This window comes from Balaenoptera physalus, assembly GCF_965194825.1.
Source record: "Balaenoptera physalus genome assembly, chromosome: 2".
Classification (NCBI taxonomy): Eukaryota; Metazoa; Chordata; class Mammalia; order Artiodactyla; family Balaenopteridae; genus Balaenoptera; species Balaenoptera physalus.
In genome coordinates, this window is record NC_138883.1 from 150,294,552 (window position 1) to 150,309,414 (window position 14,863).

The window sequence follows — 14,863 nt, forward strand, 5'->3', positions numbered from 1 at the left end:
AAGATCCCTTCAGAACAGTCATAGGTCTAGTATTTGTGAAACTCCTAATAAGACTGAAAAGAGCAAATCTGTGTATTCGTAGTGCTGGATCACAACTTGTACCCTGTGCTCTAGAAAATGTCTTATTAACTGTGGCTCACATGTCCTTATATTTTCTTATTTCATTTGTGACATCCCTTCTGCTTAGAAGTCCTCCCCTCATACGGTCCCCTGTTTAAATCTTACTCCTCCTTCAAGATGGAGCCCAAATGAAACCTGTGACCACTCACAGCCAAAACCCTCTTCCTCTCCAGACTACCCCACAGTCACCTCGACTCTGTGCTGCATTGTTTTATCATTGTTTCTCAGTTAAAGGCAGTGGCAATGTATATAGAAGTGCCAGCCTAATAAATTAGGCACAGTGAGGACCCTCACTGGGTTCCAGCTGCTAATTAATAGCTTTCCTTAACCCCATTTTGGCAGCATCTCTGCCAGCTGTCAAATGAGGCGGGAACAGTCATAGGTCCCACGCACTGTGTGCTTTGTGGTGCCTTCCACTGGCACACGGTAAGCCTTGGTTGAGCTGGATGCTAATTTAAGTCCAGTCAAGCGATTAGCACCAAGGAAAATTTTCTTAAATTTCTAGCATTCTTCCCAATAGAACCAAATGTAGTTTTAGATCAACTTATGTGTTCGCAGTTGAGTACCTGGCTGCTGAATGATACAAACAGTTTTCCATTTGTTGGTCATGGTTCATCTGATGAATAGGGATGTGATGACTTACTAGATACTAGTTGTTAGATGCCCTCATTTTGTATGTAAGTGTCTCATGAAAATTTCTGGGCATTTACAAATGATTCTATAGTTCTAACATGCAAATAGCTAGATTTTGAATAATTTACAGTATTCAAAACAATGAGATATTGAACATTTTAAAAAGAGCTGTGAATCACTCCCATTCTGAGAACTTTGCTTTGATGACTGTGAAAAACAAATGTCACTTCACCTATTTTCTACTTGGTAAGAGTTTTTATTCAAGCTACAAATTGTACTTTACAATGGGTAGAGTTTCTACCATTTTGGAAATTTCTTCTTTTTTTTTTGATGTGGACCATTTTTAAAGTCTTTATCGAATTTGTTACAATATTGCTTTGTTTTATGTTTTGGTTTTTTGGCCACGAGGCATGTGGAATCTTAGCTCCCTGTGTGTTGGAAGGCGAAGTCTCAACCACTGGACAGCCAGGGAAGTCCCTCCCATTTTGGAAATTTCTAACCATCCCTTTCAATGTTGTTCACAGGGCCTGGATTCCTTCTGAAAACATACAGGACATCACAGTCAACGTTCACCGGCTGCACGTTAAGCGCAGCATGGGCTGGAAGAAGGCCTGTGATGAGCTGGAGCTGCATCAGCGCTTCCTTCGTGAAGGGAGGTTTTGGAAGTCTAAGAACGAGGACCGAGGGGAGGAGGAGGCAGAATCCAGCATCTCCTCTACCAGTAATGAGCAGGTGCGAGGCGCCAGTGAGAGCCTGTCGGTTCTTGTTCTGCATGTGCAGGTGTCAGCGCACACTCCTCCCTGGAATGAGCAGACTCTGACTTTCCTCATTCCTTTCCTGTAACATTTGTAAAGTGCTCTGCGAAAGAAACCAGAACCAGTTCCAATACACGGAAGCCACCACCAGCCCTGATCCTGACTCTACCAGCACATTAGCTCTTTCAAGCCCTCGGCCCAGAGGAACCATTCCGTGAGTGCCAACCACGTGGTCTTGAAAGAGCTAATGCGGAAGGGAACAAGTGCTCCCCCCTGACCTGTGGGTCCCTGGCTAGTCTTAGCAGCAGAGAAGTGTTTCATAGTGTCGGGAATAATGTGCTGTTACTTTTATGATGCCCACAGCTAAAGGTCACTCAAGAACCGAGAACAAAGAAAGGACGACGTAATCAAAGTGTGGAACCCAAAAAAGAAGTAAGTTGCCTGCCTTGCAGTGTCCAGGTGGCAGTTGAAACAGGAAATATTTTCACAGTTGTGATCAAGGCAGTGCTCCTCACAGGTCCTTGCGAAAAGCATTGCCGTCAGTCAACCTGTAGCAACCAAGTTGGACCCAGTCTTCCCACTGTTCCCATCATAGAGTGACACACGGGAGCTGCAAGTCTCCTTACCAGTTAAACAGCAGTGACCACGGCTGGCTAAGTGGGAGGGCACTTTGCTGTATTTTCTAGAACTCTGATATTTTCTCATAGCACTAATAAAAAACAAAGTGTTTATCCAACAAATCAATGAGGCCAACATTTAAAAACTGGAGGAAACTATGGCTGAGCTCACCCTTTTAAAATTATATAATCCATGCATATTTTAAAATCAGGTGTAAATATGGGCAAAATCCTCACACATATTCAGTGAGAAGTGGTTTAGGGTATTTGTTAAAGAACCTAAACCAAAGAAGTGACTATAAATTGATAATGATTTTGTATGATAAATTTTTTTGTTTAGTCTGTTTTGAAAAGAAAAACCATAATATTGATATGTAATTGTAAATGAAGTTCCTGTTTAGAATTATTGTACCTACTAATTGCATGTGTTTTAAATTTTTTAAAATTTATTTTTAATTGTGGTAAAATACACAAAACAATTTTCCATTTTCTTACATGGTTTTTTTTTTTTTTTTTTTTTTTTAGCTGTGTTGGGTTTTCGTTTCTGTGCGAGGGCTTTCTCTAGTTGCGGCAAGCGGGGGCCAATCTTCATTGCGGTGCGCGGGCCTCTCACTATCGCGGCCTCTCTTGTTGCGGAGCACAGGCTCCAGATGCGCAGGCTCAGTAGTTGTGGCTCGCGGGCCCAGTTGCTCCGTGGCATGTGGGATCTTCCCAGACCAGGGCTCGAACCCGTGTTCCCTGCATTGGCAGGCAGATTCTTAACCACTGCGCCACCAGGGAAGCCCTCTTACATGGTTTTTGAACTGCAGTTTTTTATGTGGCTATTTATGTATATCACTCTGTTTTTCTCCTAATAGAGCTTGCTCTTGAACTAGTGAATTCTATAGCACTTTCCTTATCCTTTAGGAACCAGAGCCTGAAACAGAAGCAGTCAGTTCCAGCCAGGAAATCCCCACGATGCCTCAGCCAATCGAAAAAGTTTCTGTATCAACTCAGACCAAGAAGTTAAGTGCCTCTTCACCAAGAATGCTGCATCGAAGCACCCAGACCACCAGTGACGGAGTGTGTCAAAGCATGTGCCATGACAAATACACCAAAATTTTCAATGACTTTAAAGACCGAATGAAGTCTGATCACAAGCGAGAAACTGAAAGAGTCGTACGAGAAGCTCTAGAAAAGGTAACGCAGCCTCCACCGCCAGTGTTGCCTCCAGACATCTGAGCAGGATAAGTGAATAGTCTTCCTATTGTGGTTTAGCTTCTGTCACTTAGGCATCAGCCAGGTAGCTGCTTTTTAAAACTAGGACTATAATAAAATATCTTTTTATAATATTTTAATTAACAGTAGAACTTTTCTCATCTAAAATATTTTATAGCCCTTAATGAAATAAAGGGAAGAGGTACATCAGTTAAGTAGAAACTATGTATTAAGGTTTTGCTTAATGGTCTGTGTAAATTATGAGCTGACATATTGTGGGTTAACTTTTTTTTTCATTTCAGCTGCGTTCTGAAATGGAAGAAGAAAAAAGACAAGCTGTAAATAAAGCTGTAGCAAATATGCAGGGTGAGATAGACAGAAAATGTAAGCAAGTAAAGGAAAAGTGTAAAGAAGAATTTGTAGAAGAAATCAAGAAGCTAGCAACACAGCACAAACAACTAATTTCTCAGACCAAGAAGAAGCAGTGGGTAAATACCACTATTTTCTTAGAATCTGATTTCTGAAAAATATACCATAGGTATGATGAAAATTAATTCAGAAAGATATATATGGCATATGCAAAAATTACTCCTGAAATAAGAGCCGATGTGAAACTGTCAACTTTAATTAACTTAAAAAAATTTTTTTAAACTCCAGATCCCACATTACTGAGTATTGCTCAGGATTATTTTGTTAAATTGAGATTATGATACTTTGGGACATAACATATTTAGTATAACTGATTTATATAACTTTTCCATCTATGCGAGTATTTTATTTTGATAAGTGGGCTGGCCCTGACTTTTGCTGGTAACTCCTGACAGGTAATATCTAACTTGTAAAATTGTAAATGTAAGTATCGTAATAGCAAACTAAGGATTTTCAGATTTTACTGCACTTAACATTTATACATTAGATTCTAGTAAAGAAATCGATTACTTTTACTTTATGATAGTAACATCTCACGGGTCTCTAACTTAACTGGAAAACTGACAAATGTTCATTTTTTATTATGTCCTGTTTGTGACTCCTATCTTCCGCCCAGATCAGCAGCTTCTGAGCATACAGATGTTTCTCTGCCAACTGACTGAGCTATGTGGACAAAGTTTTGTTCCCAAAAGCTCATAACTTGCTTTTAATTTTGATGAATTACTGTATGAAGTTTTGTGATTCTTCATTTGATCCAGACTACATTCTGAAAAGAGTCTTTATATATATGTAAATGTTTCATGAGGGAAAATAAACATTTTAAAAATTTTGATGAAGATTTGACAAGAAGGAAAAAAGAAACATATAACTTAGAAGAATATATGAAGATAACTTAGAAGGAAAGACAGATGAATGATGAAATATAAATATCACTAGATGGAATTATTAAGGTGTGCTCAAGATCTTATCAAGGAGAATGCCCCAACACCATGTCTATAATTCTGTCTTCATGCAAAGATGAGAGAAAGCTAGAAAGCAGACACTAGACTTATAAGGGGAAGTTCCCATAACTTTACTCATGAATCAAGGAAATGGGAAGAGGTGGCTAAAATGAGAATTATAATACTGCTTTTTATAACATTTTACCATTGATGAAATAGCTGAAGTTGGTATTATTATACCTATTTATTTGATTCCACATATAAATGATACCATGCGATATTTGACTTATTTTACTTAGCATAATGCCCTTGAGGCCCATCCATGTTGTCACAAATGGCAGCATTTCCTTCCCAGCTCGTGGCTGAATAACCTTCCAGTGTGTGTGTGTGTGTGTGTGTGTGAGTGTAGTAATATATATACATACATACACACTATGTCTACTTAATCCGTTCATCCATTGATGGACATGTAGGTTGTATATAGATATCTTGCCTATTGTGAATATGCTTCAGTGAACATTGGAGCACAGATATCTTTTCGATACCCTGTTTTCATTTCCTTTGGGTAAATACCCAGAAATGGAATTGCTGGATAGTATGGTAGTATTATTTTTAACTTTTTGAGGAACCTCCATACTATTTTCCATCGTGGCTGCACCAATTTACATTCCCACCAACAGTGCACAAGAGTTTCCTTTTCTCCACATCCTTACCAACACTTGTCTTTTTTTATGATGGCCATTCTAACAGGTGTGAGGTGATATATCACTGATACTGATTAGCATTTCCCTGGTGATTGGTGATGTTGAGCTGTTTTTATGTGTCTGTTGGCCATTTGTATATCTTCTTCGGAAAAATATCAATTCAGGTCCTCTGCCTATTTTTTGATTGGGTTATTGGGAGGTTTTTTTCCATTGAGTTGTATGAGTTCTTTATGTATTTTGGATATTAATCTCTTATGGGATATGTGGTTTGCAAATATTTTTTCCTATTCCAAGGTTGCCGTTTTATTTTGTTGATGGTTCTCTTTGCTGTGCAGAAGCTTTTTAGTTTGATGTAGCCCCACTTTTTACTTTTACTTTTGTGGCCTTTGCTTTTGATGTCAAACAAAAAAAATATCATTGCCGAGACCAATGTCTAGGAGCTTACCCCCTATGTTTTATTCTAGGAGTTTTATAGTTTCAGGTCTTGTGTTAAAGGCTTTGATCCATTTTGAGTTGATTTTTGTGTATGGTGTAAGATAGCAGTCCAGTTTCATTCTTTTGCACGTCATTGCCCAACTTTTCTCAATACCACTCATTGAAGAGACTGTCCTTTCCCCATTGTATACTCTTGGCTCCTTTGTCATAAATTAATAGACCATGTTTGCATAGGTTTATTTCTGGGCTCTCTATTCTGTTCCATTAATCTGTGTGTCTGTTTTTATGCCAAACCATACTGCTTTTATTTATACCCATTTTTTTAGATAAGGAATTTGAGGCTTATGAGATTAAACAGAGTGACTAGAAACCTGGTCGGTAGAGCTGGGACTCACCCTCCTAAGCTACTTCTGCTCGTATATCATTTCTAGTAGACTGGTAAAAGATTTAGAATTATTCTTGTATTATAGTTATTCTTGTATTATAGTTGAATCCTACATTATTGTAAGAAGCAGTACAGTACTGTAGGACAAGAGAGTATGTAGGTATGTCAGATACCCAAAAAGTGGATGTTAAGATGGCATACAATCAAGAGAAACATAGTAAGAATGATACATCCTTTAAATATATCCACAAAGAAAGGCAGAAATACAAAATGATGAATGCATTAAGTAATAGAAGGGATGGTGCTGCCTGAAGTATTATTTGAGGATGAGGAAACTAAGAAGTTAAATGAACTTGGTCTAAACTCACTTGATTAATTAGCACAGATCTAAGATTCAAACCCAAATCTGACTATTACAGCTACTTCCAAAATTAAAACATGCTATCCACACTTTTAAAATAGTAACCTCACTGAAGTCACAATTGCTGACATAGTAAAATCACAGGAAATATACCAGAGTACTATTGACATTTGGACCAAAAAATTGGGGACACTCCTGTGCACTGTAGGATGTTTAGCAGCAGCTAAGCCTCTATCCCCGCCCCCCGAGTGGTGACAATCAAAACTTCTCCAGACGTTGCCCCATAAGATGAAGGCTGAGAATTAACCACTGGTTTTAGACCATAAGTGACCTTGATAATAGCGTATTCAGTGGCAAGGCATGGGTGAAAGACTGCAGTGGGCTTAAAAAAGAGGGGAAGAGAAAAATCTGAAATAACAAGTGTAGGTAATTCTTCCAAGATGTTTGAGAAGGGGAGCAGAAAAATGGGGGTGGTAAATGGAAAGAAATATGAGGTAAAGAGCCTTTTTAAAAAACTGTGGTAAAATAAATTTACTATCTTAATCATTTTTGAGTTTACAGTTCAGTGCTATTAAATACACTCACGTTGTGCAATGTCACTGCCATCTTATTCCCATAACTTCTTTCACCCTGTAAAACTGAAGCTCTTTACCTATTAAACAGTCACTCCCTGTTCTCCTCTCCCCCCGCCCCTGGTAACCACCATTCTACATTGTGTCTGTGACTGTGACTACTGTTGGCACCTCTTATAAGTGGATCACACAGTCTTTTTAGGACTGGCTGATTTAACTTAGCATAACGGCACTGAGTTTCATCCATGTTGCAGTATATTGCAGAAGTTTCTCCCCTTTTAAGGCTGAATAGTAGTCCAGTGCATGTATATAACACGTTTTTGCTTATCCATTTACCCACTGATGGTCACTTGGGTTACTTTCATGGTTTAGCTATTGTGAATAATGCTTCTATAAACATGGGTGTACAAATATCTCTTTGAGATCCTGCTTTCAGTTCTTTTGGGCATATACCCAGAGTGGAATTGCATGGTTCTATGGTAATTATATTTTAAATTTTTTGAGGAACCACCATGCTGTTTTCCACAGCAGTTGTACCATTTTACATTCCCACATGACAGTGCACCAGGGTTCCAATTTCTCTACATCCCCACCAACTCTTGTTTTATTTTGATAGTAGTCATACAAATAGGTGTGAGGTGGTGTTTCACTGTAGTTTTGATTTTGCATTTCCCTAATGACTGGTGATGTTGAGCATCTTTTCATGTGATTATTGGCATTCCTGTATCTTTGATAAATGTCTGTTCAAGCCCTTTGCCCATTTTTTGAGTTGAGTCTTAGGAGTTCTCCATATATTCTGGATATTAGTCCCTTTTCAGATACATGATTTGCAAATATTTTCTCCCATTCTGTGGGTTGCTTTTTTAATTCTGTGGATAATTTTCATAAAGTGCCATTTGTCTATTTTTTTCTTTGTTAACTGTGCCTTTGGTGTCATATCCAAAAATTCATTGCCAAATCCAGTGTCATGAAGTTTTTGTTCTTTATTTTCTTCTAAGAGATTTATTGTCTTAATTCTAAGATCTTTTTGTAAGATGTATGTCCTTGACCCATTTTGAGTTAATTTTTATATATGGTGTTAGTAAGGGTCCAACTTCATTCTTTTGTATGTGGATATCCAGATTTTCCAGCATCCTTCGTTGAAAAGACTATCTGTTCCCCATTAAACGGTCTTGGCACCCTCATCAAAAAACAATTGACCATATATGATTATTTCTGTGCTCTCTATTCTGTTCCATTGGTCTGTATGTCTGTCTTTATGCCAGTACTTAACAGGTTGGATTAATGTAGCTTTGTAGTAAGTATTGAAATCAGGATGTATAATTCCTCCAGATTTGTTTTATTTTTTCAAGATTGTTTTGGCTATTTGGGGTCGCTTGAGGTTCCATATGAAAATTTGGGTGGGTGTTTCAATTTCTACTATAAAAATGTCACTGGGATTTTGATAGGGATTGCATTGAATCTTCAGATCACTTTCAGTAGTATTGACATTTTAACAATATTAAGTCTTCCAATCCATGAACATGGCATGTGTTTCCATTTATTTATGTTGTCTTTAATTTCTTTCAATTCTCATTGTACAAGTCTTTCACCTCCTTGGTTAAGTTAATTCTTAAGTATTTTGGTTTTTTTAGGCTGTTTTAAATAGAATTGCTTTCATAATTTGCTCTTGAGATTGTTCGTTGTTTGTGTATAGAAATGCAGTTGATTTTAGTATATCGACTTTGTATCCTGCTACTTTGCCAAATTCATCTATTAGTTCTAGCAACTTCATTCTGGAGTATTCAGGGTTTCTACATATAAGATCATATCATATGCAAAGATAATTTTACTTCTTCCTTTACAATTAGCATGCCTTTGATTTCTTGGTTTGCCTAAGTGCTCTGGCTAGGACTTCCAGTACTATATTGAATAGAAGTGGTGAAAGTGGGCATCTTTGCGTTGTTCCTGATCTTTGAGTATGATGTTTGCTGTGGGTTTTTCATATGTGGCTTTTATTATGTGGAGGTAGGTAGTTTCCTTCTGTTCCCGTTTGTTGAGTGTTTTTATCATGAACGTGTGCTGAATTTTGTCAGATGTTTTTTCTTCATTGACTGAGATGACCATGTGGTTTTTCCTTCATTATGTTGATGTGGCATATTACATTGATTGATTCTTATATGTCACATCACATCATTGGTGTATAATTCTTTTTTTTTTTTAATTAATTTATTTATTTTTGGCTGTGTTGGGTCTTCATTTCTGTGTGAGGGCTTTCTCCAGTTGCGGCGAGTGGGGGCCACTCTTCATCGCGGTGCACAGGCCTCTTACCGTCGCGGCCTCTCCTGTTCCGGAGCACAGGCTACAGATGCGCAGGCTCAGTAGTTGTGGCTCACGGGCTTAGTTGCTCTGTGGCATGTGGGATCTTCCCAGACCAGGGCTCGAACCCGTGTCCCCTGCATTGGCAGGCAGATTCTTAACCACTGTGCCACCAGGGAAGCACTGTAATTCTTTTAATATGCTGCTGAATTCCATTTGCTAGTATTTTGTTGAGGATTTTATCTCAATGGTCATAAGGCATGTGGATCTGTAGTTTTCTTTTCTTGTAGTGTCTTTGTCTGGCTTGGTATCAGGATTATGCTGGACTCACAGAGTGAGTTAGGAAATATTCCCTCCTCTTCCATCTTTGAGAAAAGTATGAGACGGTTTGACAGCTCTTTAAATGTTTGGTAGAATTTACTAGAGAAGCCATCAGATCCAGGGCTTTATTTATTGGGAGATTTTTGATTAATAGGTCAATCTGCTTATTAGTTATGGGTCTATTCAGATTTTTTCAAGATTTAGTCTTGGTAGGTTTTGGGTTTGTAGGAATTTGTCCATTTCATCTAGGTTATCCAGTTTGTTGTGTATAAATGTTAATAGTGCATTGTTACAATCTTTTTTATTTTTGTAGAATCAGTAGTAAGATCCCCACTTTTATTTTTCATTTAGTAACTTGAGTCCTCTCTTTTCTTCTTGGTCCATCTAGCTAAAGGTTTATCACTTTTGTTCATCTTTTCGAAGAACCAACTTTTGGTTTCGTTGATTTTTCTTTATTATTTTCCTCTTCTCTATTTTGTTGATCTCTGCGCTAATCTTTATTTATTTATTTATTTTCTTCCTCCTGCTAACTTTTGCTTTAGCTTGCTTTTTTACTAATTCCTTAAGGTGGACTTTTTGGCTACTGATCTGAGATCTTTCTTCAGGTAGATATTACAGCTATAAATTTCCCTCCGAGCACTGCCTCACTGCATGACCTAAATTTTTCTTTGATCCATTGGTTGTTTAAAAGTGTTTTTTTAAATTTCCACAACTTTGAATTTTCCAGTTTTACTTTTGTTTTTGCTTTCTTATTTTATCCCATTGTGGTCAAAAAAGATACTTAGTATGATATCTACCTTTTAAAATATGTTGAGACTTAATTTGTAAAGTGTCCCACATGCACTTGAAGAATGTGTGCTCTTGTTGTTGGGCAGAGTGCTCTGTGTGTATCTGTTAGATCTAGTTGGTTTATTGTGGTAGGGCCTCCATTTCCTTACCTATGTCTGGTGGTTCTATCCCTTAGTGTGAGTGGGATGTTGAAGTCTCTATTATTGTAGAACTGTGTGTTTTTGCTTCTTATGTTTTAGTCATTACATATGTAAATATTTATAATTGTTATGTCTTCTTACTGTATTGAACCTTTTATTAATATATAGTGTCCTCCTTTGTCTGTTGTAACCTTTTTTTGATTTAAAGTCTATTTTGTGTGAAATTAGTATAGCTACCTTGCTCTCTTTTGGTTCCAATTTGCATGGAATATCTTTTTCCATCCTTTCACTTTCAGCCCATTTGTGTCTTTAGGTCTTAAGTGAGTCTCTTATAGACAGCATATTATAGACATGTTTTTATCCATTCTGCCAATCTGTGTCTTTTGATTGGAGAGTTTAATCTGTGTAAATTTAAAGCCCCATAACTTTTTTGACCCTCGTTTCCTGCATTCTTGTTTTTGTGTTTAGTTGATTTTTTGTAGGGAAATGTTTAAGTTCCTTTCCTTTTGTTTATATGCTACAGCAGTTTTCTTTGTGGTTACCACGGGAATTACATTTAACAGCCTAAAGTTATGAGACTCTAATTTGAATTTATAGCAATTTTAGTTTAATAACATATATAAAATCTCTGTTCCTTTACAGCTCCATCTCAACCCTTTTTGATTGCTCATGTTATAAGATTACATCGTCATACATTGTGTGCCCAAAAACATAAATTAAAAATTCTTTTAAATGTATTAGTCTCCTAACTTATGTAGAAAAAAGATTTGGGGTTACAAACTAATTTACAGTAATACTAGCTTTTATACTAATAACTTTTTTTCTTTAAATCTTGGTTTCTTAAATCATAGAAAAGAAAAAGTACAGTTACAAGCCATTGTAAGCCATAGTACTGGCTTTTATAATTGCCCATGTGTTTACCACAGTTGAGATCTTCTGTTTCTCCACGTGGCTCCAGGTCACTGTCTAGTGTCCTTTCATTTCACCTGCAGGACCCCCTGAGTACTTCTTGCAGGTACAAAGGACAGTTTTGCTGCATATAGGATTCTTAACTGACAGGTTTTTTTCCTTCTTTTAGCACTTTGACTATATCAGGTCTTTTGGCCTCCAGAATTTCTGATGAGAAATCTGCTGATAACATATTGATGATCCTTTGTGTGCGACAGCTCCCCTCTTTCTTGCTGCTCTCAGGAGTTTCAAAAGTTTGGTTGCAACATGTTTCAGTGTGGCTCTCTGAGTTCATCTGACTTGGAGTTACTGAATATTTATATTCATATCTTTCATCAGATTGAAGGAATACTGGCTAAAAACTTCCCCAGTATTCTCTCTGCTCATTTCTCTCTCCCCTCCTTCTGGGACTCCCATGATGCATATCTTGGTCCGTTGGCTGGTGTCCCACAGGTCTTTTTAGGCTCTGTTTGCTCTCCAGTCTTTTCACCTCTCTCGTTAATTTCCATTGTCCTGTCTTCTCTCTGCTCAAATCTGCCTTTGAATCCCTGAAAGTCAGTTTTTCACTTCAGTTAATGACTTCTCAGCTCCACGTTTTCTTTTTGGCTTCTATCTATCTTTTTATTGATGATTCCAGTTGTTCATACATCATTTTCTTGACTTTCTCCATATTTTCCTTTAGTTCTTTGACCTTCTTTAATAGTTGTTTTAAAGTCTTTGTCTAATATATCTACCAGTAGGTCTTTTTCATGGCCAGTTTCTGTTGATTTTTTTTTTTCCTTTGAATAGTCATACTTTCCTGCTTCTTTGTATGCCTTGTGGTTTTTTGTTGAACACTAGACATTTGAATCTAGTAATATGGTAACTGGAACTCATTTTCTCCTCCTCATAGTTTGCTGTTTTTGTTTCTTTGATTGTTGTAGGCTGTCCCTTTCTGTGCCAAAGCTCAGATTGAGGTGTAAACTAAATGTCTTCTTAGGTCTTTTCTGAGCCTCTCCTTGGGTACGCACATTCACTTTCTGATTTCTCCTGTATATGCGGTTGATTTTGAATGTCTGGCTTGCAGAAGGGGGAATAAAAGGGCAGTGGCCCTTTGACTCTTCTGGAAGTCACTTCAGCTGGAGGAGTTGTGACAGCGGGGGCAGGGTGTGGAACAGCAATGGCCGCCCATTTCTGTGACCAGAAGCAGCATCTTTTTTGCCCACCCTGGCTCCCACAAGGTGCTCCATTCACAGCTGCTTGGGTGGAGAATAGGGAAGAGGTAGCTGTTACTGTGCTAAGAGCCAAAATTAACCATAACTTGCTGTTCAAGCCTTCAGTAGACTTCAGAGTTCCAAAATAGTTACTTCAGACAGACTCTACAGTACAGCTGTTGTCCAGGTGGGAAGGGAGATCCTGGTGCTTCTGCTCTGTCATCTTTCCAGAATCTCAGGACCTTTTTAAGAAAATAGAAATTACTTACGCTTGTGTGCTGACGGAAATGACCTAGTGGAGATGAAAAAGTTGATGTTGTGCCCAAGTAAGCTTGAGTTTGCTGACAAAGGACTGCGTGCTGAGCCTCGGTCATCCATCCCATTGTTTCCTGCCATCCTGCTCAGGACAGAAAACATGTTCTGATGTTCTTGGTGATACTAGTTTAAGCTTGAGCCAGAAAGAGCTTTAAAAGCACAGTTTCAAAAGTCTGTCAATCAATCACTGTACCCAGTTTCCTATGCATTTCATCCCACGTTTAACTGCTGGTTATGGTTTCTTGCCTGCAGTGCTACAACTGTGAGGAGGAGGCCATGTACCACTGCTGCTGGAACACATCCTACTGCTCAATCAAGTGTCAGCAGGAGCACTGGCATGCGGAACACAAGCGCACCTGTCGCCGGAAAAGATGAAGGCTGGTTCTTTCTGGAGAATCACTGACGATTATTCTTCTCAGACACAGTGGTTTTTGTTTCCAAGAAGCCAAAATTGTTTAGAATTTGCTTCCCATTTTGCACCAGCCTTTAAACACTTTTCGTGAAGAAATTTTGCACAGTAGTTAAATCTTTTGTTAATGCTCCTCTGGAGTTTTTCAGGGGGTAAAAGTAACATCAGTGGAGGGTATTATTTTAAATAAATTTTAATTGAGAGTTTGTTGCATTTTCAGCAAATTTTAAAACATTTTTAGGTTTTACAGAGATTTTAACCTTTAAACAACAGATCTTTAAAAAAACAGCAGGTGAATACGAGTGAGTTTAACAAAGAAACATTTAAAATAGATCTGAATGTAAGAACTACAGAACTGTTTCAGAAATAAAGCATACTACCTTGATGTGAAATTTATTTCTTAACCTTGTTGAGCTGGTTTTGTTCAGCTTAATTTACTGTTTAAAGGCATTATCTATTGGTTATGCCAGTGGGTATATGATTGATTGAATTTAGGGAACAGGGTTGACACAGCAGGTGCTAGTCCTGCATATTTTTTCTTAAATATTTCCCAATTGTGTTTTTCATTATTTCTTTTCAATATATAACTTTTATAACAAATTATTAGCTTTGATCTTGTAGTTTAAAATTGCAGGGAACTGGGGTAATCTTTTACTGAGCTGGATCTTAGAGAAAATGAATATTTAAATTTTAAAGTTTGCACATTTCATCTTTGTCCTAACATGAGTGCTTGTAACAAAATAAACAAAAATAAAATAAAAAGCCAAAAACTACCTTTATCCATACATGAAATTATAGATGAGGCATACAAATTTCTTTAATGCTTCCCTTCCCTCCCCAAATATCATCTGATTGATTGATTGATTGCCTATTATCTGGTGTCACCTCTTACATTGTAAGTAAGTTAATACTGAAAGGAAAGAAAGCACTTAAGTTTCACAGAAGCCGTTATGTTTGTAGTAGTGGGTCATTGCCTACTAATGAACTCCACCACTGTACACAGAATGAAGAATAATGCATGTTAATTTTCTTGTATTAAAGATGCCGTGATTTGTAAAAAGTCTGTATTTTGCGGAATGTCTGGATTAAGAAGCATTACCAATAGGAATGGATCGATAGTTGAATAATGATTTTTTTTATACATAGACATATAAAATACAGCCAGGAAAACTTAAATTACTTTTTACAAAAAAAAAAAAAAACAAAACTCAATTTATGTTTTTTCAAAGACTGATCTTAGACCAAGTCAAAATAAATTCCCATTTATCATTTATTTTTAAGGTTAGAGAAATAATTTGTAA

At 37.4% G+C, this 14,863-nt stretch overlaps 1 protein-coding gene across 21 annotated transcripts in view; it reads left to right on the forward strand.

Moving 5' to 3' along the window:
* Positions 1 to 14,807, forward strand: part of ZMYND11 (zinc finger MYND-type containing 11) — a 127,617-nt gene extending 112,810 nt beyond the window's left edge. For all 21 annotated transcript variants that reach the window (XM_082448712.1, XM_082448697.1, XM_082448705.1 and 18 more), the window contains 5 exons: positions 1,278 to 1,485; positions 1,872 to 1,940; positions 3,032 to 3,304; positions 3,625 to 3,810; positions 13,406 to 14,807. In XM_082448712.1, coding sequence (XP_082304838.1) covers positions 1,278 to 1,485; positions 1,872 to 1,940; positions 3,032 to 3,304; positions 3,625 to 3,810; positions 13,406 to 13,528 — 859 coding nt within the window. In that variant the 3' untranslated portion in view covers positions 13,529 to 14,807. The remainder of the gene's footprint in view (positions 1 to 1,277; positions 1,486 to 1,871; positions 1,941 to 3,031; positions 3,305 to 3,624; positions 3,811 to 13,405) is intronic.
* The last annotated feature ends 56 nt before the right edge of the window (positions 14,808 to 14,863 follow it).